Raw genomic sequence first — 25,564 nt, forward strand, 5'->3', positions numbered from 1 at the left:
TTTACCCTGATTGTTTCCTGTTCCCATGCTATGTAAACCATGCCAACTTGAACTTTGGGATTAAGTGATTAGTTAGTGTAGTTTAGTTGGTGTTTGCCTGCTAATTATCTTTGCCTCTTGCCTAGTGCTCCTGTTTTGATGTAACTTCTGATGATTGATATTTTGTCCCTTCTTTGCGTTGTGATTGTTCTGGATATTATTTTGGATTCTCCTGCTGAATGTGTTTATGACCTGGATGTTGAGTTGCTTTTAAACCTTCTTCCTGCGTATGCACCATTTTCTGCCTCTGTGAGTTCCAAGTGAGGTTCTTGTTTTATTTTCAGATTCTTACTGAGGTTATGTTTTCCACATGCAGTGATTGGCTGTGCTGGAGGCCACCAAGAAAGAATGCTTGTGATGGTTTTATGTATTAATTTGATTTGTTAGACAGCCTCAATTTACCAAATCTGTTTTTCTTTTTTTTCTTTTTTAATGTCAAAAGGGTTTCTAGCCATGGTGGTTGTGTTGGAGTGGTGATGGAGTACAAGATCACTACAACAAATGTGGCCACCTTCACTCTCTCCAAAGACTACTAAAATTAACAGAGAAATTACAATGCTGTGAGTACATCAGAACTTCAGAATCCTTTCACGGTTCAACTGAATTCATCATAAAACAGACATAATGAAGGCGCTAAGGCTGTTTTTGTGGATATAGAGTATCCTGTAGTCAAGCAAGCTCATTTAGGGTGAAATGAGAATCGTCATCGTCAAAGAAATATTTACAATAGGTGTGAAATGGATGTCAATGGGTCATCATTGTCAGTGTCGCTGGGAGAATCTGATACCCAGTCAGGTTTAGGATACAAGTCAGGTTTGTCATCATAGGGATAGTAATCAGTCTTTGTCAACATCAGCGTTTGGTCATTAGTGATTTCAACGAGCGTGAGAGACTGCTCTGAACAAGAGAAACAATACAAGTCAAAATGATCAAGACAAGAATAATTATTGCACCTATTGGTAGACAGACTGTTAATATCCACGAGCCCTATCCCCCGAGTACTGAGTTCAGCCAATCAAACCCCATCTCACTAGTCTGTGGAGGGTTGCGTATTGCAGACCACATGTGTTCAATGATAGAATAACCATTATGTGTCTGCATGACAAGGGGACATGTGACGTTGTGTGGGTAGCACTGTTGCCAATGATTCTTATGACCAAAGGTGATACAGAACGGTTTACAGAGGTGGCCACTATCTTGGCATATGGGCTTTTAACTACTAATTGTCGTCCAATCTGCAGCAGTAGTCTACTAAAGAACTTCGCGGGCTTATGTGGGACCTATAGAAATCACGTCGCCTTAGGCACTTAGTCTCATCACCACGATCAGCTAAATACCAAATTTTGGTAAAAGTGTGTGTGTCATGCATTCTTTCTGCTGCAACGATGTGATTGGCGTGACTGATCATTAAGTCTTCCACCGAATAAACTACAATATCGCGCTTTGGTTTATCTTTCCTGTTTAAGGGTCAACCCCCCGGACCCCCAGTGTTGTCAGGAATGGTCCCAGTGATTTGTGAGTTAATTTCTATGACAGGGCTTACTAACAGATACCACCTATACCAGGAGAAGGGTGGACGATTAGGAATAGGTTTGTATGTATGAGTGGATGTGCAGGTCAACATTTAATGATTTGTTTCTAGTCTGCAACAGTAGTCTGTGGTCAGGGAGCTTTGGGCGTAAGAGGTACGGTAGCAAAGTCACGTCGTCTAACCTCTGTCCTGGTCACATGGCTATATACTGTACTAAGCACTAATGAAGTTCTCTAATGAAGTTAATAAAGTCCTCCTAAGACTACGGTTTCCGTGTCGTCAACATTTTCTCCAAAAACTACATGTCCGTGATTTCGCAGGCTTCTAGATACCACTCGGTGTCTTGTGTTGTGTAACCACAAGGAACTGGTGTGAGAATGTGTGTTTGAGTGCAGTGTGTCATGTGTGTGGGTATGTATATGCAAATCGTTGCTCGTGAGCGTTGGTCCTCCTAGAGACTGCTTGATAGAGAATCACGTTCTAGTCTTCCTGTCGAAGTCCTGTCTTCTCCAGCTCAATGCTTGGCTCTGGCACCCTCCTGTAGTGGCTTGCACGCATCCATGTGGCTCTCTGGTTGACTTTCACTGCTGAATGAGTGACAAAGAGAACCTGGAATGGCCCAGACCACCGTGGCTTTTTCCACCTGGTCCTGCGGAAGTCCTTGATCACGATCCACTCTCCGGGCTTCAGATCATGCAGCGGACCTGTGGCTGGAGCTGGAAGTGTTGCCTTTACCTGCTTATGGATAGAGTGCAGAGCAGAGGACAGGGTTGCACAGTAATTTAAAATTGCATCATCACATGCTGCAGCGTCAGGAAAAGGAGCTGTCACAGGTCCAATTCCTGTGTGTGGAGGTCTCCCAAACAGTATCCCAAAGGGGCTAAGACCATCCTAAGCTTGTTTCAGAATAGCATTTGCTCAGTCTGTTTTTTAGTGTCCTATTTTCTTTCTCTACCACCCCACCACTAGCTAGATGATATGCAGCATGATATGCTGCTTTAAATCAATAGCCAAATATTCACCCACCTACTTAAGGGCATGGCTCACAAAAGTTTTGCCATTATCACTGGAGAGTATCATTATCACTACCGCGTCTGAGTCCTGTTTGAACATAGGGATGTGGCCTTCTCTACCTTCAAACCTCAACCCATGTTATGAGTTGCGCAAACAACATAAACAATTTTTTTTTTAGAGTAATTAGAGAAACCAATGCTTTATCACAACTATCATTCCCCCTTTTGACGCATGGTCCTGCCATGCGTCAACTTTGAAGACAAGGACAGCCCTGGGGGCACTGCCAAACTCCGTCAACAACCGTGCAGCCTGGTTTGCGCCACACAGCCTTTTCCTCATCTGCGTAGCCCATGCTTGGAGGTCTGAAAGCTGTAAAGAAGGATTGATTATTTTCTTTTGAGTTTTGGGTCCATAGATGCAGCTGCTTGCTTTGCTGCACTGTCCGCTCGAGTGTTTCCTAGGAAAACATGGTCTAATTTGTTAGTGTGTGCATCACATTTGCATACTGCAATAGTTTTGGGGAGTAGGACTGCGTCCAGCAGCTCAGAGACTAGTTTGTGGTGGGAAATGTGTGTTCCTGTGTCACATTTCAAGACGTAAGGAAGATAGGACAGATGAAAGTGCAGTAGACAGTTTTATTAAAGAGAGACACAGGCAGATAAATCCAAAATTGTAATCCAAAAACATAATCCAAAAACATGCAAAAGGTCAGACGATCGGCAAACAGGCATAAACGGGGCAAGGCAGGAATCAAGGTCTCGGTCACGGAAAACAGGGTTGATATACAAAACAAGAAAAACATGAACAATAGCGCAGGACTGGGAGCGGAGAAACCAGCATGGATTAAATCTAATGTTTAATCTAAATAACTCTAACAAGGAATCTGACTATGACTATGACTATGGTTAAGTATGGTAAGGAATCTAAACTAATCTACTATACCATAATATTCCACGCCATGTGCTGGGAGACGCGCGGTATATATACAAGCACAATCAGCGTGTTGACTGCTAACGGCTGACAGCAATCTAGACACATGCTAAACAACAGCCAACGACAGAACTGGGAGGAGATATAACAGAAACACAGTACACAATGTCACGGTTGTCAACAAACGAGAAGCAGGTGCTCGTGCACCTTGCTCGGGCACGCGCACCCACATGCTCTCCTGCACGCTGCTTAAAGGAGAAACCATGACATCCTGAACTCGTCAGGAAGTTCCTGTGTTTCCAAATTGTCCCCAAATCATGTAGTACCTCAAAGGCATATCTACTGTCTGTGTAGGTATTTACTGACTGTCCCTCAGCATGTCTTCATGCCTCTATGAGGGCATACAGTTCAGCTGCTTGTGTTGAAAGGTTTGAGGGGAGACTTCCTGACAGACCATCTCATGTGCGGTCACTACTGCATAGCCCACTCGATTTTTACCGGTATCTGGGTCATGTGACGCTGACCCGTCCACAAATAGGATCAGATCTGAGTTTTCCAATAGAACATCTTTCAGGTTGACTCTAGGAGAGCAGAGTTTGTTAGTCAGTACAACACAATCATGTGGTTCCCCATCTCCCTCTGTTGGAAGAAGAGTAGCAGGGTTAAGGACAGTACATCGTTTTATAGAGACATTCGGCATGTCTAGCAGTATAGTGTTATGGTGCAGCCACCATTGGGTGGAAAGGTGTGAGGTTTTCTGTTCAAGTAGGAGTAACAACACCTCATGTGGAACCAAGAGGTTCAATTCTGAGTAACCTACCAGGTTTCTGGATGACACCAAAGCTTTCTCAGCTGCTGCTACTGCACGTACACACGGGGGAAACTCTGCAGTGACTGGATCCAACTTACCTGAGAATGAGCTGTCCAGCCTGTTGCATATGCCATCTCTCTGAGTGATGCTTGTAGACTGGAATAGTTTATAATGAAAGTCCTGCGATACAAAAACATACCTAGGAAAGAGAGAACTTGTTTCTTCGTCAGAGGCTTGGGAATCTTCTGGATTGCAGATACTTTGTCAGCTGTGAGTTTCTTTCCCTTTGCAGATATGTCATGACCCAATAAATCTCACTTTTTTTGTACATACTGTAATTTGGAGATATTGGCTTTGTGGCCTTCTTAGGCAAAATGCTGCAACAATTTAATGGTGTCAGTTTCACACTGTGCCCTGGAGAAAGTGGTAGAGGTGTTAAGCTGTCCTTTAGCATTTGGTTGTATATCGTTAGTGACTCTCAATACCCTTAACACAAGCAATTGAAAGTGTAAGGACCTCCGTGAAATACAAATGCAAACTGAAACTGATTGTCTTTATCAAGAGATATACTGAAAAAACACATTAACTAAATCTACAACTGAAAACCATTCGCTATTTGCTGGAACCTGGCTTAATATAGTGTAAGAATTTGGCACATCTGGAGCTCTCTGTTTGATTGCTGCATTAACTGCTTGCAAATCTTGTACAAATCTCCATTCATCAGGTTGTGGGGGTTTTCTTGCTTTCTTTACCGGAAATATTGCGCACTGACAAATCAGGGCAGGGAACAATGATGTTGGCTCAAATTTAGCCTATTACCCAAAAACACTTAAAATTCAACATATAAGCCAATACTCACATCTACCTCTGAGCCCAGTTGGAGATAGAAAAAAATACACCAGCCATGAGTGAGAAGAAGCAAGGGTCCAGCTTTATTGTTCCATTCCACCACACGAGATCCACACCGATGAGAATTCTCAGAAGTGATTCCCATACCCTGAGCTTAAGCTCCAGTATTTATACTGTACTTACACAGTAAATAACCCATATGTTTCAAGAAGACTATGATCTCACTACTAATAGGGTTAAAAAAGAGCTCATCTACCTTACTCTTATGTTCCAGAAAAGGGCTATTACACATAGAATCAAAACCAGGGGTTTCAATTTACACATAAAATCAGAACCCAGGGATTTCTAATAACCCAGAAAGTCAAAACCAGAGAGTTTCAGTTATCCAGAGAACAAAAACCAGAGATTTTCAGTTACCCAGAGAATCAAAACCAGAGAATTTCAGTTACCCAGAGAACCGAAACCAGAGAATTTGAATTACCCGTAAAATAGAAAGTGGACAAGACTAAACAATCTAGAGTGACCTTGGTCTTATTGTTATCTCGCGGGCGGGCAGCTTGACTCAGCCACCCTTATAAATGGCTCCTCATGGTTCTTTCTTAAAATTAAGGCCTTCCTTGCAAGACAAGAACCTTCACCATTTGAGTCATGAGTAAGTTTACATTTTCCTGTATTTCTAGTTTATAATTTATTTTCATATTTGCTCTATATTTCTTATTTTATATATATATTTATACTACTTGAAAAGCGGTTTACTGTACTTCCAACTTCTTAATATCATTACAGTTCTACTGTCCTGCATATCCTACTATTCTGTTTTTTATAAAGAGTATATATATTATTATTATAAGATATTACCCTTTAAATATCTTAATATTCCTTTTTATTATTCTTATAAAGTTATTGTAGTATGTGTGTGAGAGGGAGAGTGTGTGTGTGTGTGTGTGTGTGTGTGTTATGTCTACTTGCCCGCCCTTGACTGTACGAGCGTGTGTGTGTGTGTGTATATTAGCACTCCTCAGCTCAGCTCGTATACCTCTTTTTGACTTTTTTGACTACTACTGCTCTTAAAGATCTTTAAAGTGTAATTCCAATTTGTCAATGTCCGCCTAATCCCGCTTCTATGTGTCTAGGTGCCCGTCGTCAGTCCTTCCTCTCCCCTTTGCTGGATGCTAGGTCTCCCTTATGTTTATTTTATGACATTTTTTATCCACAACAATGACCCCTACCTACAATAATGACTTGAAATCTGGTCTAATGCCCTCAATAGCTGATTTAAGAGGGTATTGAGATTGTCTGGGCCTAAAGTCAGATTTGGACGTGATCACAACTGGTGGTGGACTTTTAATCAGGCCTACGTTATGTTTCCCTTGGGCCCACAGCCTAAGAGGCACCTTCTTCAATTGTGGGTGTATCTCTATTGGTGTAGGGCTTGTCCTAAGTTTCAGAAACATTCCCTTGTCATGACAAATGACATCCTGGTTAACCTGGCACATTTCCTGAAAGAATTTTTTATAAACTCCCAATGTCGGGCTGTACCACATGTTGGAGGTGGGTTTTTGTTCCCAATCTGTAATTTTCCCACTCTCACATAATCTGACCCACGGTCCGACATCTTTCTATTGTTTGTTTTCTATTTTGGCTAATGAGACGTCAGGCGCCGATTCTGGGACGAAAAATGCACGCAACTGAGTGTCACTCAATTTGACTGAACATGCACAAAATTTGTCACACCAATATAGGTACAGCTCTTCACTTTCTGGGATATCCATAAACCATTCTTTCTCAAAATTAAAGTCTTTTCCTTCCTGCACTAGCGCTGTGAAATGGAGGACAGAGGACAGCATAAAATCAACATGGTTGTCCTTCATCTTATCATGTGCCAACATCAACAAATGAGCACAGGCTCTAGGCTTGTAATGCATGGACCATTGATAAACAGAGCTCTGTTTCTTTAACAAATGGAGTTCCCAAAGATCAAACAGTTATTGTTACTCCCTGAAGTGAGGACATAAAATTTAAGTGTAAAACACACATTAAGTCCCTGCCCAGTATATTGACTGGACATGAAGACGAAATTAGGTCTAATACTGAATGTCCTGTTACACCCATGGAGTGCAGTCGTTTTCGGGGATTCTTTTAATTCACAGAGTTTTATCACTGAATACGTTGCTCCTGAATCTACCAAAAATGTGACACTTTGCCCATTAACTGGAAGAGATATACATGGTAACTGTGTAAAAGGAGAGGTATTGTACTTTAAATGGTTAAAGGTCATAACTGATTCAGACATTTGTGAATTGTCAGTCTGACTAGGTGTTCGGTGATTTGTACTCTGTACCTTGCGTTGACTCCATCATCCCACTGTGGGTTGATCAGGCAGGCATCGTTCTCTGGGAATTCACATGAAACCTTGAGCTAGTCCGTGCCAAGTTTTGCCATGAAAAGTTGTCATAGTTCATGAGTGGTGGGTCTGAATTCTCTGCAGAATATCTGAAGTTCATCGCCAAATTTCAGTCCTCCTACTTGGCGGAGTGCCGGCAGATGCGTCATTCTGCTCCTGATGTCTTCCAATGTCCAGGGTCTGTGAACTAGTATAGGGCCTCCTTCTCTGGCCACTTCTAGCATTGGGGCATTTATCACAGCGTGCACTGTCCCTTCTCTGTCCGATTTTGTTGGTCTGAAGCCCTCAAGCAGCAATGTTGTTAGTCCCTTCACTTGGGATCTCGTGTGTAACACCACAGGTGAAGGTAAGACGGCTGGAGCATAGTTCGGAGGGGGTTGGTGGCTCAGTTCTGAGAGGTTTGGATGGATTGGCGTAGGCTGGGCCACTTCATCATGAGGAGGTGCCTCTGAAACTGCAGGTTCCTCCCTCCTTACTGGCTGTGGGCATCGCGGTGGGGCAGAATCCAGGTCAGGATCGGCTTTCTGCAATTTAGCACACTGAGAAACAGATGAGGGCCCTGCCTGATATTTTTTCTCTCTTTTATGTGCCTCACTCTGCCATTCAGCAAATGCCTTCCAGTCAGCCAAAAACTGCACTTTGCTCTTTGTTTTAGTCCAAATTAAATTTCAGTTGTTCTAACTATCTGAGGCTAAAACTACCTTTTTCTGGGAAATCCCATTCTTTAACCCATACATCATATTGATTCAAACATCCTTCCACATAATTCACACGCATAAACATGGTATTAGGATCAACATATGGGCACCCTGTCACAGGATATGCTTTGCTATATGTTTTCCCCATATTTTTATTTTATTTTATTTTTATTTTTACAGCTTCTATAACTTTCAAAGTTTTAATCAATTTAACGTGCTATGAAAATCAAGTGAATATGCATTCTCGTGCACGGACAGGAAAGGTTCAAAATGTGTGCCAAATCCCTAGACATTTAAATAATCATATAACTTATAGGTTCAATAGAGCAAACCTTAAGAATGTATGAGTTTACCTGTGAGGGCGAGTCCACATACAGCAATTTAGTAGAACTTAAAGTTTTCTCTTCTCTTCTTTTAAAAAAAAAAAATTATTTCTTTTTTTATTATTATTATTTTATCTCAGTAGAATTTACTTGTGTGTTAAGTTTGCCAAATGTATGATGTACCGCATCCGCCACCTTCCATTTGAGGATGCCCCGCAGATGCTCAATAGGGTTTAGTCCATCACCTTCACCCTCAGCTTCTTTAGCAAGGCAGTGGTTGTCTTGGAGGTGTGTTTGGGGTCGTTATCATGCTGGAATACTGCCCTGCGACCCAGTCTCCGAAGTGAGGGGATCATGCTCTGCTTCAGTATATCACCGTACATGTTGGCATTCATGGTTCCCTCAATGAACTGTAGCTCCCCAGTGCTGGCAGCACTCATTCAGCGCCAGACCTTGACACTCCCACCACCCTACTTGACTGTAGGCAAGACACACTTGATTTTGTATGCCTCACCTGGTTGCCACCACACACACTTGACACCATCTGAACCAAATAAGTTTATCTTGGTCTCATCAGACCACAGGACATGGTTCCAGTAATCCATGTCCTTAATCTGCTTGTCTTCAGCAAACTGTTTGCAGGCTTTCTTGTGCATCATCTTTAGAAGAGGCTTCCTTCTGGGACAACAGCCATGCAGACCCATTTGATGCAGTGTGTGGCGTATGGTCTTAGCACTGACAGGCTGACCCCCCACCCCTTCAACCTCTGCAGCAATGCTGGTAAAAATCATATGTCTATTTCCCAAAGACAACCTCTGGATATGACGCTGAGCACGTGCACTCAACTTTCGTCGACCATGGCGAGGCCTGTTCTGAGTGGAACCTGTCCTGTTAAACTGCTGTATGGTCTTGGCCACTGTGCTGCAGCTCAGTGTCAGAATCTTGGCGACCTTCTTATAGCCTAGGCCATCTTTATGTAGAGCAACGATTCTTTTTTTCAGATGCTCAGAGAATTCTTTGCCATGAGGTGCCATGTTGAACCATGTTGAACCAGTATGAGGGAGTGTGAGAGTGATGACACCAAATTTAACACACCTGCTCCCCATTCACACCTGAGACCTTGTAACACTAACAAGTCACATGACACCGGGGTGGGAAAATGGCTAATTGGGCCCAATTTGGACATTTTCACTTAGGGGTGTACACACTTTTGTTGCCAGCGGTTTAGACATTAATGGCTGTGTGTTGAGTTATTTTGAGGGGACAGCAAATTTACACTGTTATACAATCTGTACACTCATTACTTTACATTGTAGCAAAGTGTAATTTCTTCAGTGTTGTCACATGAAAAGATATAATCAAATATTTACAAAAATGTGAGGGGTGTACTCACTTTTGTGAGATACTGTATTTATAATTTTTTTTCTCTCCCGTTAAAGCCTGTGGAAGCCAATCTTTCGGAAACTCATGTCATCAGCGCTTTATAGTAATGGAGTCAGTAACGGGCCGTCTAAAAAGTGCATGACCTGTGCAAAGATACTACCAAAATTATAGTCATCTACTTCACAGAATATCTAACGTATTGCAGTGTTGGGATACTGTTACGATACAGGGAGGTGAGGCGGGAGCACGTGCAGATCAACGTCTTTATTTTCAACACAGCAGACAAATCACAGGAAACGCGGTCTACACTGGACAAGATTAACGGGTTAAACATAGAACTGAAGTCAAGGCAAGGAACAAGAACAGGACACGGAAATAAGACCGCTTAGCATGCGTAACATATTCACCATTACACTGAGAGGTTCAAATAATACTGCCCCAAGTACAACGTAACACGAGGGCTTTAAATAGCAAACACAATCCAACTAAGACAGAGACACCTGGGGCAAATAAAGGCACACCGTCGAACATCAACCAATGCGTAAACAGGGGGAGAACCAAAACAAACAAAGGCGTGTGTCCATCTGCAACAGTTCAGTCTCGTGCACGTGTGCTCTCTGAAGCCAGGCCGCAGTGCCATCTGCCGGTGAGGGCGTAACAGATACTGTATGGATTCAGTATTTGTTTTTTTTATAGCATGTGTTTTATTAATGATATACATTTTTATTACACACAAACTTATTTTGCCATTTAAGACGCAGGGTTAGTCTTGGCAACTACTGCAAAATGCTGTTTTTATTGTTAAATATTCTTTAAACAAATAAAAATTCAATTTTTGATTCACACTATCAAGGTGTTGTTGTTTTTTTTTACGAAAAATAATTAAAATTCAATAACTGTAGGAGCTGCGTGTAAAACCAAATGCCCTGATACAATTTATTATTGCTAATAACTACAGCAAAATCAGTCAACTCTATTTTGAAAATGATCAAGGTTTTGTTTTTAAAAAAATTATAATAATTTATGATGGCCTATTGCTACTAACAACAGCAATTTTTTTTTCTCCATAAAGCTTGTCAGCAGATGGAAACATGAAGTGCTCAAAAATCTCCTGGTATACAGCTGCATTGACTCTCCACTTGAGAAAACACAATGGACCAACACCAGCAGATGACATGGCACCCCATATCATCACTGACTGTCGAAACTTCACACTGGACTTCTAGCAACTTGGTTTCTGTACCTCTCTGCTCCTCCTCTAGTCTCTGGGACCTTGATTTCCAAATGAAATGCAAAAATCTTCCACATGATTGTGGTTGTGTGTACTGAACCAGACTGAGCTATTAAAGGCTCAGGAAACCTTTTGCAGGTGTTTTGACTTAATTAGCTGATTAGATCTCTTCTCAGGTCAACATTTCTCTATTATGAATTCTTTATTCTAATATTTTGAGAGACTGCATTATTGGTTTTCATGAGCTGTAAGCCCTAATCAAGATTACACATTTCAAGCCTTTTTGGTTTTGTGTCTAATGGAATTAGTTCTATGAAACTATGAAAGTTACAAGTTTTGAATTAAATTACATTATACAAAAATTATAAAGAAGTTGGGACTCTAAAATGTAAATAAAAACAAAATTCAGTGATTTGCAAATCTCATGAACCCATGTTATTCACAAAAGAACATAGAAATCATCAAATGTTTAAACTGAGGAAATGTACCATTTTAAGGAAAAAGAGGTCATTTTGAATTTGATAGCTGCAACATGTCTCAAAAGTTGGGACAGGAGAAACAAAAGGATCAAAAATTAAGTGTTAAAAAGAGTATATTAGATATATACTCTCAGAAGTAAAGATGGGATGGAATCTGGATGGAAGCAGATGTTGTTCTAAAGCCTGTATATACCTTTCAGCATTAATGCCTTTCCAGATGTCCAAGCTGCCCATTCCATAGTCACTAATGCACCCCCATACGATCAGAGATGCAGGCTTTTGAACTGAACACTGTCACGATTCCCCCTTGAAGCAGCGTGCTCTAAGCGCTAATGAAACGCTATATTTTTCACTGCCTTGATAAACATTCTCAAGACTAAAGAAGTTACTATTTTGAATGTTTGTTTAGATGTAGGCTTTGATTAAAGATAGACATGGGCAGTAATCTGTATTAAAACCTGTTATACCCCTACATTTTCACTAAGTAGAGCTGAAAACTTTACAATGTACATCTGCTCCATTTGACATTTTGTTGTTGTTGTTATAATGGTGATTGACTTTTTCTTTCTTTCTTTCTTTTTTTAAGTACTCTGTAATATAAATTCACGCATTTACTCGATCCATTCCTTTTTTCCAAGCCAACTCTCTGTGCTAACCAGCAGTTACTTTTTTGTATAAATGGCTTATATTCCTCATAACCATGCATTAAAACCTCTAACTTTGCGTCACTGAAGTATGCAGCTCACTTTTTTTCACCCTGGATTTCCATGGTGACTCCTGAAATTGGTGATCCACTGATGATGTCTTTTATGCACAGAGGTTACGCAGTGGAGTTGTCACTGCATGTTTACCCACCTTATCTACTTGGGTGTTTCTTAGAGAAATAGGATCACTTTTGTTAGTATATGCATCACATTTACATACAACAATAGCTTTAGGGAGTAGGATGGCGTCCAGCAATTCAGAGACTAGCTGGTGGTGTGGAATGTGTGTACCAGAGATAGTTAGGAAATTTCCAGATTGTGGCTCCAGATTGTTTCAAAATCATGTACTACACTGTAGGCATACCTGCTGTCAGTGTAGATTGTTACTGATTTGCCTTTACAGTTTACAGTTTCATGAGTAAGAAGCATGCCTCCTCTTCAACCAGCCCCAAAGGACCCATGTCACACCCCTCTTCATCTCCCTCCACTGGCTTCCTGTAGCTGCCTGTATCAAATTCAAGGCCTTGACACTCACGTTCCAGACAAGGTCTTGTACAGCACCCCCCTACCTCAAGACTCTCCTGAAAGCTTACGTTCCCTCATGCAATCTGTGCTCGATTAACGACCAACGCTTAGTAGTGCCTACTCAGTGTGGCTCAAGGTCTCTTTCCAGAACCTTCACACTAACTGTACCTCAGTGATGGAATGAACTTCCAACTTCAATCCGGATCGCACAATCTGTCACTATCTTCAAAAAACAGCTAAAGACCCACCACGTCCGCGAGCACGTAACTAACCCCTAAAACGCCAACCCCACATCATCATTCTTCAAAAAAAAAAACAAGAAACAACACACATTACTCTGGCTCTTACAACTCTACTCTGTGCTCTGCTTTTCTAGAGCTCAATTAAAAAATCTTGTATGGTAGCACTACTTGTGTTGTTCTCCACTTGATATATCACTTTGTTTGTACTTTCTCATTTGTAAGTCACTTTGGATAAAAGCATCTGCAAAATGAATAAATGCAAATGACTAGTCACTACTGCATAGCCAACTTTATTCTTGCCTGTCTCTGGATCACTTGACACCGACCCATCCACAAACAATATCAGATCAAGATTGTCCAGTGGTTCATCTTTCAGATCCAACCTGGGAGCACACGATTCATTAGTTAACATTACACAATCATGGGTTTCTCCATCATCAGCCGTGGGGAGGAGAGTTGCTGGATTTAAGAGAGTAAAAGGTTTGATAATGATATTAGGCATGTCCAATAGAACTGTGTTATACCTTAACCAGCGCTGGGTGGAAAGGTGTGATGTTGTCTGCTCCAGTAGGATCATGGAGACAGTGTGTGGGACCAAAAGGGTTAATTCCCCATATCCTACTAAATCTCGTGAGGCCACGACAGCCTTTACTGCCACCACCAGAGCACGTGAACAAAGGGGCAGACCCGCTGAAACAGGGTCTAACTTACCAGAAAAAAGCCACTGGTCTCAGCTTGTCTTCATGTTTCTGTAATAGAACAGAGGTCATACACCCATTCTTTTCATCTACTGTTTGCACAAAAAGGTTTCAAAGGATCTGGAAGCCCAAACGTAAGAGCTGTCTGCAATGCCTGTTTTCAAGCAACAAATGCCTACTCTGCTTTGGAAACCCTATCAGTGGACAACTTCTTCCCCTTAATCGAGGGTGTGCCTCTAGGAGAGTGTTTGCCTGTCTTATACTAGGGAACGTTCCAGTACTGTGTTTACTGATCATTATGCTGCACTTAACAAGAGAGAATTCTTAAGAAGACCATTTGTAAACTCCCAACTTGCTATATGAGTAAGAGGGTTACTATATGAGACACCAGGGTTAGAGGTGAATTCCCAATGTGTAATTCCTCTGTCCTCACACCCCTTTACCCATGGTCCCACATCCCTCCGTTCTCTCTCTATTGGTTTTGCCAAAGAGACATGGGACGCTGAATGTGGGACCTCAAATAATTTAGTTTGTTCTTGGTTTCGGGTTACTGAGCATGCACAGAATGGGTCTGACCAAAGGAAAGGAAGCCCTGTCACGGTGGCTTAGTGGTTAGTGCGTTCGCCTCACACCTCCAGGATCCGGGGTTTGATTCCAGCTGGGGCCATGTGTGTGCGGAGTTTGCATGTTCTCCCTGTGCTGCGGGGGTTTCCTCCCCCAGTCCAAAGACATGCATGGTAGGCTGATTGGCGTGTCTAAAGTGTCTGTAGTGTATGAATGGGTATGTGATTGTGCCCTGTGATGGACTGGCACCCTGTCCAGGGGTACCCCACCTTGTGCCCGATGCTCCCTGGGATAGGCTCCAGGTTCCCCTGTGACCCTGAAGAAGGAGTAAGTGGTAGAAGATGGATGGATGGACAATCGTAATGTGCTGTCGCTAAGTTTCATCAGATCTTACAAACATCCATGACTAGCTTGTCATCCCCTTACTGCTAGCCTTGTTTTACATTACACATTTCTCTCATTTACCACTGTTTATAAAGGCAAATATGTTCTTTGTTTCTCCACCTTTGAGTGCAGATGAGGACTTGCTAGAGCTGCACGTGGTGCTGTTGGAATTGGAGGCCGTGGAGAAACAGATCCGTGACCTACTCGACAAGCAGGCCCAGCTGCACGAGCGAAGGACCGCTATGGAAACATCTTGTGCTATTTCCTACAAATCCAAGTTAAGCACGCAGTGTGGTACTACCACTCCCAGGTCCTCTATGCCATGAGTTTCTCTGTGCAGGGACCATGCGCCCAGGATGAATCCAGCCCAGGTCTCCATCACGCCGGTGCCGACACACCACAGAACTTGGGTGCGTCAGCTACGGAAGGCACGGGCCAGGACGAGGAACTCTCCCCCCTACCGCCCCCAGTCTTTGAGATCTGCACCAGGAACTGCTTCACCCTTCTCTGTGAGACCAAACCAAATGCCGTGATCATCGGAGACTCCATTGTTCAGAACGTCCGTGTTGCCTCATCGAAAGGTAAGGTGCGCACACATTGTTTCTCTGGTGCTCATGTTCTTGATGTCGCTGCACAGGTACCCGCGATCCTGAAGAAAAATGAGAGCATCGGAGCTGTCATGCTGTACGCGGGGGTGAATGACATCAGACTGCGGCAGACGGAAATCCTGAAGAGGGACTTCAGCAGCCTGATCGAGACAGTGCGAAGCAGATCACCCGCTACAAAGATCATCGTCTCTGGACCTCTCCCCACATACAGACATGGAGTTGAAAGGTTCAGTAGACTTTTCGCTTTAAATGAGTGGTTAATATCTTGGTGCAACGAACAGAATCTGCTCTTTGTTAATAACTGGAATCTGTTCTGGGAGCGTCCTAGGTTGTTCCGTGCTGATGGCCTGCAGTCTCAGAGCGGCACTCCAGTCAGACAACATCCCCAAGACACTACACACCATGTGACTGCCTGCCATAAGTACAACTTCCAACATCTACAACATTTATCATAATCAGTGTCCAAATAATATTTCAACACTTGTAGTACATTCTATAGAGACTATGTCTGTTCCCCAAGCTAAACAAATACATAGAAAATTTCAGAAAGTTTGTTTTAGTAACCTAACTAACATAAAATATATTAAAATTAATTAGTTAACACCTTTGAACTATAGGTAGGACTATTAAATATTAGATCTCTTATGTCCAATGCACTTATTGTTAACGAAATCATTACTGATCAGGAATTTAATATAATGTGTTTAACAGAAACTTGGATTAAACCTAACGAATACATAGCACTAAATGAAGCTATTCCTCCTGGATACAATTATATACATCAGCCCTGTCTAATTGGCAGAGGTGGAGCTGTTGCAGTCATCTACAGTTATGATCTAGGTGTCACACAAAAACCTAGTCTTTTGAAAATGAACTCTTTTGAAGTTTTTTATAACAGGATAACATATGTAGCCACAAAAAATAAGTCAATTCTGCTAATTATTACTTACAGACCCCAGGGCTATATTCTGAATTCCTTAGTGAATTTGCAGATTTGCTCTCAAATCTGTTTGTTTCTCTAGATAAAGCGTTAATGATTGGTGATTTTAATATTCATATTGATAACCCAAATGACCCTCTGAGAACAGTGGTTGTGTACATTTTAGATTCAGTAGGGATCAATCAGAACATAACAGGACCCACCCATAATGGTAGTCACATTCTTGACCTGATACTAACATACGGATTAAACATAGAAAATATACTCACACTTCTGCAGTCTGAAGTTGTCTCAGATCATTATCTCATCTCATTTAAATTGCGTATTGATGATATTTGCACCTCGCCACACTACCACGTCAAGCGTGAATGAACTTCAACTACTGCAACGAATTTCATCAACAACCTCATCAATTATATTTGGAGACATCAGTTATATTTGGATCACCGTCTGATCCCAATGAACTTGATCAGGCGACTGAATGCGTAGTCAGAGCTCCGCTACACACTAGATAAGGTAGCTCCACTCAAAAGAAAAATAATTAGAGAGAAAAAAGCTAGCACCCTGGTATAACCACAAACACATACCTTAAAACAGACCACTCGACAATTAGAACATAAATGGTATCAAACCAAATTGGTAGTATTTCAAACAGCATGGAAGGAGAGCCTCCTCAACTATAGAAAATCTCTAAGTGCTGCTAGCAAAGTGTATCTCTCACCTTAATAGAAGAAAACAAAAACAATTCTAGATTTCTATTCAACATGGTAGCAAAATTAACTAGGAATAAAACCACCACAGAAACAGGCACACAATCACAATTTTTATATAGCAGTGAAGATTTCATGATTTTTTTCATTGGTAAAATTGAAAATATTAGATATGAAATTCAGACTATTAATTTAAAACCAGACAGTTTTATAACTAACCCTGCATATGATGATATAGCAATATCAGACCAAAAATTGGAATGTTTTACTCCACTTAGAGAGACCGAACTAGCTTCATTAATCTCTTCAGCAAAATCATCAACTTGTATACTAGATCCCTTACGTACATGTTTCTTTAAACACATTCATCCAGGAGTAATTGAACCCCTTCTAAAAATAATAAATAATTCCCTTAGCACTGGATATGTACCTAAATCATTTAAACTAGCAGTTATCAAACCCCTGATTAAAAACCTGACCTTGGCTCCTGTCAATTGTCCAGCTACTGGCCAATAACAAATCTCCCCATTATCTCCAAGATCTTAGAAAAGGTTGTAGCACAGCAGCTAACCTCGTAGCTACATAGGAATAACATTCATGAAATGCATCAGTCAGGATTTAGGCCTCATCATAGTACAGAGACAGCACTGGTTAAAGTAGCAAATGACCTACTATTGGCCTCTGATCAGGGTTGTGTCTCCTTGCTTGTGTTACTTGACCTTAGTGCAGCTTCCGATACTAGAGATCATATTGTTCCTAGACTATTGCTCCTGGACTAGAAAACTTTGTTGGCATTAAGGGAACCTCAGTGATGGAGGTTCCTTAACAGGACCCGATGTTGGGTTTGGTGGATGCCAGTGAGGGACTTGATGATCTCAGCTAGTGGTGAGGACTCCATGACGGTGGATCAGTCTCACTCCTCCTGTGTTTCAGCACCAGTGTGACACTTACTCTAGGTTGGTACGAGGAAGAGGAGAGTATTTTTACTTCGGCTTTTCTAAACATACACACAAGGTTCTGCTCTGCTCAGCTCTCTCCCTCTCTTGCCTGGTACGGGGTGCCCTGAAAGCACAGAGAGACGCAAACAAATTAACTTTCCATAACTACACACATTTGAAAATCATCATGCATTACCTGCCGGTTTGAAGTGTCTCCTCTCCGTCCACAGCCGATGCTTTACCACACCCCTGCTGCCACAATAATATTACTAGGATAGCCATCTTTTAGCTCAGAAATATTGTTAAGATAAGACATATAATGCCACTACATGATGCAGAAAAGCTAGTTAATTTTTTGTTACTTTTAGTTTGGATTATTGTAATGCCTTGCTGTATGGATGTTCTAGTAGGTGCATAAAAAAGCTCCAGTTAGTCCAAAATGCAGCAGCCAGTGTCCTTACTAGAACCAGAAGATATGACCACATCACCCCTATCTTATCCACCCTGCATTGGCTCCCAAATCAACCTATAAAGCACTGAATAGTCTTCCACCACAGTACCTGAGCGAATCTCTGGTCTTTTATGATCTGCCATGCCTACTTCAATCAAAAGGTGCAGGCTCTTTGTTGGTACCTTGAATAGTGAAGTCTATAGCAGGGAGCAGAGCGTTTTCTTACAATTCTCACAGTTATGGCATAACCTTCCAATTAATGTTCGGGACCCAGGCACAGTCTCAATGCTGAAAACATGTCTGATTAGTCGAGCCTTTTGTTGATAGGTTTTTTTTTTTTTTTTTTTTTTTTTTTTACAATAAGGGTACATGATTAATTATGTACTAGTACCTGAATTAATAGTTACTTCAACATGAACGAATGATTAATAAAAGTATGGACTAATCAAGAACTAATAAAGGGCTAACCTTAGCTATGACTGGAGTCATAAGGATTTATGTGTTAATAAAAAGTGGAGTTCATGACTGAGAGATGTGTGCAGGGCCCTGTCATGTGCCCATATCATTTATGCCAACATAGATTATTGCATTTCATGATCAATTACTGTACACTGTTCCTGCTTAACAACTTTGCAGAAATGCATTAAATTACCAATAAATTATCAAAATCAGTCCAGTTTTGGGTAATTTTTTGTCCACTTTCCCTTCAACATACCACTCTAGCTTCATTTTATCCGAACACAGGTCATAGTTGCTGGTCTTTAACTTAATTCACATCTTCTTTAAATGGGTTGGATACTATATGAAGTACTGCATGTGTAATTGATAGTCAGTTTATAATGATGTGCACCTGCAAAGTCATGACATAAATATTCATTAACAGGTCATGAGCTGATGTTAGTGAAATAGTAGTTAATGAGTTAATAATGTTGCATTAAAAATGATCTGAAGTATTATTAAACAAAGACTACAAAAGGGAACTGTATAATTTACCCTACTACAATAACCAAAGATGAAAGTTAAAAAGTTAAATAGAAATAGAAATCAAACAGAATATGAGTTGTGAAAAAAGCATTGCATGCCATTTATTGAACAATGAAAAAAATAAATTCACCACTGGTGTAAATCACAAATGCGGATATATCATCATGACACATTAATCACTGTAAGTTAATGTAATAATTTAAACTTTATTAGCCATGTTAAGAAGTATAAAACCCTATGTCTACTTGTATCAAAATCTCAATATATACATTTACTTTTTAATATATCCACTTGTAAAATTTACCATTATAATAATATATATGACATATGTCTTTTAAACAAACAAAAAAATGTTGAATTGCACTAAAACATGTTGCATTGCATCAACAGTTCTTGTATTTTAATGTGTGGCATTTTCAGGGCTTGCATTTTTTTGGGCTGCAGGTCAATATGCTTGTATATTTAAACCTGCAGTATCTAACTTTTTTTTTTTTTTTTTTTTAAATTGTACTTCTGCTAGCTATGAGAGAGCAACTCACCTTTACTCCAAGAAAACCATATCTGCCACCACCTCCATTGTCAAACTAATATACAACCCATATGAATACCTCAAACTATCAGATTCAACCACGCAGAGGAGCAGTGACGAAGCACAACCCATGTAAAAAAAAAAAAAAAAAAAAAAAAAAAACTCTGCAAGTAACTTGCAGTTTTAAGTTTCAAATAGAGATGGCGATAGAGAGGCAAAAGATCAGTACTGCAGCTTTAAGCTGTGAATATTCAATAGGAAACATTTCCCACACAATTTCATTATTACAGATTTAATTATCAATATTCACCTTCCAAGTTCATTTCCAAAATTGTTTTAAAATACCACCTATAATATTCAACAGGCAAATTTCAGTGCATTCTATCTCTGACTAAAGGAATTTGGCCTATTTGTTACCTCATTTTTATACCCCTGTGAAGTCATGGTGGAACAATCTCCTGTTCCTAGTCACCCAGGTGTACTAAAAATTTAAAATATCAATGGGAATATACTTCAAATATATTTCTCTTATATAAATTCATAGGGGTGCCAATAACACACCTACAGTATCTCACAAAAGTGAGTAAACCCCTCACATTTTTGTAAATATTTGATTATATCTTTTCATGTGACAACACTGAAGAAATGACACTTTGCTACAATGTAAAGTAGTGAGTGTACAGCTTGTGTAACAGTGTAAATTTACTGTCCCCTCAAAATAACTCAACACACAGCCATTAATGTCTAAACCGCTGGTTTAGACTGGTTTAGTTCCTGATTATAAACCTGTCTGGCTGCACTCTTTCTCTTCTCTCTCAGTCTGACTTTATAGGTTACTGAAAGATTTCAGCAGTGACACATAAGCAGATTACAGAGGAATTAATGTAATTCTTTCTCATTGTAGAAATAAATTGATATTTGGTTTTACTTAGAGGAAGGGCAGGATGGCATTTCAGAAGAACAGACCACGTCCTGAGAGTCCAGGACAGCTTTGACACACATATACATGCATGCACAATACAGGCAGTGACACAGACCCACATCAGAGTGGAGTTTGGATGCAAAATTTGCTGCCCAGTCTGAATATTTTGCCTGGCAGGACTGCCAACTACAATGCACATGTGCTTATTTGGATAGGATTAAAGTACAATATGCTGAGTGTGCAGAACAAGAAATCTGAAGAAATGGAATATCCTTGGAAGTGATCACTTGAGGAGGGGTTCATCAGTGTGATCACACACCTTTTGCTTTGGGACCAGAGTGGTACACCTTCTAGTTTCTCTCAGTTTTCTGGAGCATTTGATTTAGCTAAGAACATGATGCTACTGACACTGAGGTTTTTCTGGCTTGCATTTCTCTGGCCCGTCACCCTGCTTACTGACAGCCAATTCCCTAGCCGACGCAGGCAGAAGAATTTATATCTACAGGAGAATACATGGCACAAACTTGGAGGGTGAGAATGGTGCTAGATTAGTTAGATTGTGTGTTTGTTTTTGATATTGCTGTGCATTTTTTTTGAAAGCATATTGCTTTCAACAGAAGTCGAGGTAGAAGAAATCAGTACCGATACCACCTAATTGACTTTTGTAGTTAAGATGAAGATAAATGGTAAAATCATGTCATTTATGATCTCAGCCTCACCCTTTAAGCAATATTATGAAAGGACATGGAGCCTTAATGCTAGATTTACAACCCCAATTCTGAAAAAGTTGGGACACTATGGAAAATGCTAATAAAAACAAAGAGGAGTGATTTGTAAATGTATTTTGACTGGTATTTAAACAAAAAATTATGAAGACAAGGTATTTGATATTTTACCTAATCAACTGCAAAGTTTTTTGAAGAAAAACATTTATTTTGAAATTGGTGCATGCAACACGTTCCAAAAAAAGTTGGGACGGTTAAATTTAGGACTAATAGCAATGTGACAAGTTGAAATAAGAAGGTGATGTGAAACAGTTTATTGGCTAATCATAGTATACAAGGAGCCTTCAAAAAATGCCTAGTACTTCAAGAGCAAGGATCGGTTGAGGCTCGCCAATCTGCCAAAAGATGTGCCAGCGAATAATCTAGCACTTTGAGAACAACATTCCCCAAAGGCAAATAAGCATTTCACCTTCTACAATGTACAATATAATTAAAAGATTCAAGGAATCTGGTCAAATTTCGGTGCGTAAAGAGCAAGGCCAAAAACCACTTCTGAATGTGTATGATCTCTGATCCCTCAGATGTCACTGACTTAAAAACCATCATGAGTTTCTTATGTAATGGTAATCCTGACATGGGCTTAGAATACTTTGGTAAACCTTTGTCAGCAACACCATTTGCCGCTGCATCCACAGATACAAGTTAATGCTTTACTATGCAAAGTAGAAGCCAGACATCAACACTGTCTAGAAGCACTGCTGACTTCTTTGGGCTTGGTCTCATTTGAGATGGACAGTAGCACAGTGGAATCGTGTTTTGTGATCCAAAGAGTCAACATTTAAAATAATTTTTGGACAAAACAACTGTTGTGCTCTCCAGGCCAAAGAAGAAAAGGACCATCCAAGCTGTTAGGTCCAATAGCCAGTTTCTGTCATGGTATGGGGCTGTGTCAGTGCCCATGGCATGAGTACCTTGCACATTTATGAGGCCACCATTAATGCAGAAAGATATGTACACATTTTGAAGCAACATATGGTGCCATCCAGAGCAGGAAAATGCCAAACCACATTCTGCTCGGATTACAAGTGCATGGTTGCATAAGCAGAGAGTGCGGGTGCTATCATGGCCTGCCTGCAGTGTGGCGTGTGGTGCGTTATGAAGCGCAAAATAAAGCAACGAAGGCCCCATACAGTTGCTTTTTCAGAATTGGGGTTGTAGATCCCTAATAAGCAAGCCAGAGGCAAAAGTGGCAAGGAGGAAGAAACCTTTGAGATCAAGTCAAAAGGGAACCTATTCTCTTCTGAGTGACACTAGACAGTGGAACTATAAATCGGTACACTATGCAGCTGTAGAAGAATAAAGGCAAACAGGACTGTGTTTCAATGTTCAAAATGAGCATATTGTGAATAGAAGTGAATAGGAAGTGTAGTAGGTGGTATGGTGGTGTAGTGTTTAGCATTGCTTTCTCACAGGGTTCCAGGGTTGATCCTGAGCTTGGGTTACTGTCTGTGTGGAATTTCTGGGCATGTTCATCCTTTGTCCACATGGACACTCACCTCCCAAAAACATGCCAGTAGGTGGACTGGCCAGGATAAATTGCCACTAGGTGAATGAGCACATGAATGTATGTGCATGGTACCCTGCGAGTGTCCAGGTCAGATTATCCACTGAACCATGGATGAATTTTGGGTATATGCTGCGTTTGGGAAGAACAAATCTTTAGGGTATATATGTAGTACCATCTACAGCAGCAGAAGGCAAGTCAAATTCAGTTCAGAATGCATCTATAAATAGTATAGTCTAACAAAATCAAGCAAAAAAAAAAAAGTTCTACCTGATACAAATGCTACAGCACATGCTGCTTATACAGTACAAAAGTTCTTTAATTTTCCCATAGGTAATTATGTATTCTGAATTAAACCTTCTGCTACTGCAGATGGTCCCATACAGCTGCCCTAAAGATTGTATATAAAGACTATTTATTTATTTGTTGGTTTATTTGTATATTTATTTATTTTATTGTTAATTCTTTCTCTTTTCACTTCAGAAAAATAGCCTTTAAAATGAAGAATACTGACAGCACCAAGTCTATGCTAATTAAATCAGAACAACTTCTGCGCATTGAGGACCAGGACTTTGCCTTGAGACCTGGCTTTGGAGGTGAGAAAATGAAACACATTCAGTTTACTTCCCATGATGACTGTTTGAGTGGCAGCTTTTGGTTGTGCACGAGTTAAAATTTTACATTCTTGTTTTAGTTTAAGATGGCGACTGAGTCTTGTTTCTAATTATTTTTTTCTACTTTTGTATTTTTGTTAACTAGAGAGTAAAAAAGTTAAAAGGAGAGAAAGAGAGATTGTGCTTATGTCAGCTTGACTGTGATAGCTTGGATGTGAGGGTATGAGAGACAAGGGGACAGAGAAGATGGCTATGTGAGCTATGCAAGCGACCAAATATGGGGGGGACTCTAAATCATTTTTTTTTTTTTTTTTTAAATATTAGCTGAAACATTAACATCTAAATGATTTACAACAAATTTAAAGCAGGTTTAAAATGTGTTTTAGTAATTTCACTAAGACAAATGTGCAACATTTATGTCAGTATGTAATAGGGAACTAACATTAGTATGAACCTGCATCTCCCAAAGTCAATCGGCTTATAAAGTGCTTGAAGAGAGCCTGATTATCAGTGTGTAGCACAGCCATCAGGAGAGCCAATGAGAGAAATGTAGGTTAGTGTCATCTTCTGCTTCTAAATCTTCCCTCCTAAAAAAACACTGACCCAGATTTTCATTTGTGCTAAGCACACAGTGGGCATAAAGGAGACAGTTGTGTTTGTTTTATTTGTTGTAATCTGGATTAAAATCTTGGGCTATCTCTCAGCATGCAGAACAAGGTTGGTTCAAGCTTACAGAAAAGTGGTCAATAAAATTTATCATGCAAAGATTTTGTCTTACAGGTATTATTGCATGCATTGTTTAGATTATATCCAGCATTATTTGTATTTGTTCCAGAGGCTATTTGTATAACGCAATTGCTTCGCAGTGAAGCAGCTGCGCTGTGATAAGAAGTATAAAGTTGGCGTAAGTGTTTGTTTGGATTTATGCAGCTGTGTGTGTTCTTTATAGGGAAGAGACTTGCCTCTGTGTATCTACCTAAAATGTAGGGAATGCACAGTACAACATTAACCACAACAGAAGGATTAAGACAGAGAGCATTTATCTACACAAAGCCCTGCAAATATAAGCATCAGCCTTATTCATACAACAAGGATGTTTAAATTTTAGAAAGTGAAGTGCTCTCTGCTTTTATATAAATATCTGGAGGGCTTTGTCTCATTGAATCATCTGCCATTGGATCATAATTAAACATTTTTTTTGTAAATCAAAGAGAACAATGTATGAAGTCAAACAAAAATTAAAAGGAAGCAGAACAATATTGTGACTCATCGTTCTATCAAAGTGCCAAGCAGCTAGACTAGAAGTTAGTACTGAAAAGCCTAGAATCATTTTGTTCAAGTTCTGCCTAAATATGCACAACCATGCAGTCCTATGATGAAGCAAATCAGTTGCTTACCGTACAGTAAAATTACTAAATATTTTCAAGACCACTAAGTAATATAAGTAATACCTAAAATCCTTTCACCATTCTGAAAAATTTTACATTTAGCTATCTTTATTCATTGATGTTTTAATTGTTCTGTGAATAATACGATTTGTTACATTAATTTACATTTAATTTAAGTAATTTACTTTTTACCTTGTGGCCGTAATAGACAGTAATAATATATTAGAATACAGTTAGAGGTTTATTGTCAAAATTTACAGACTTTCGGTTGTTTGTAATGAACATTTTCAGTTGAATTTGGGGAAACCACTTGAAGCATTCGTGTCAAACTATTTTTTGTTTGACAGCTGAAAGTCTGTAAATGTTGACAATAAACCTAATT

At 40.1% G+C, this 25,564-nt stretch overlaps 2 protein-coding genes across 2 annotated transcripts in view; both read left to right on the forward strand.

The window, feature by feature from the left end:
- phldb2a (pleckstrin homology-like domain, family B, member 2a) overlaps positions 1-6,130 on the forward strand; it is a 95,660-nt gene extending 89,530 nt beyond the window's left edge. Inside the window, exon 19 of the transcript XR_001815057.3 lies at positions 482-6,130. The gene's annotated coding sequence lies outside the window, so the exon portion shown is untranslated. The remainder of the gene's footprint in view (positions 1-481) is intronic.
- The window catches only part of gabrr3a (gamma-aminobutyric acid type A receptor subunit rho3a), a 50,163-nt gene continuing 25,081 nt past the window's right edge, over positions 483-25,564 (forward strand). Inside the window, exons 1-3 of the mRNA XM_017488436.3 lie at positions 483-599; positions 11,055-15,838; positions 23,664-23,776. Of these exons, the coding sequence (XP_017343925.2) occupies positions 15,132-15,838; positions 23,664-23,776 (820 nt within the window). The 5' untranslated portion in view covers positions 483-599; positions 11,055-15,131. The remainder of the gene's footprint in view (positions 600-11,054; positions 15,839-23,663; positions 23,777-25,564) is intronic.

The sequence above is a fragment of the Ictalurus punctatus genome, chromosome 16 (genome assembly GCF_001660625.3).
Source record: "Ictalurus punctatus breed USDA103 chromosome 16, Coco_2.0, whole genome shotgun sequence".
Taxonomy (NCBI): Eukaryota; Metazoa; Chordata; class Actinopteri; order Siluriformes; family Ictaluridae; genus Ictalurus; species Ictalurus punctatus.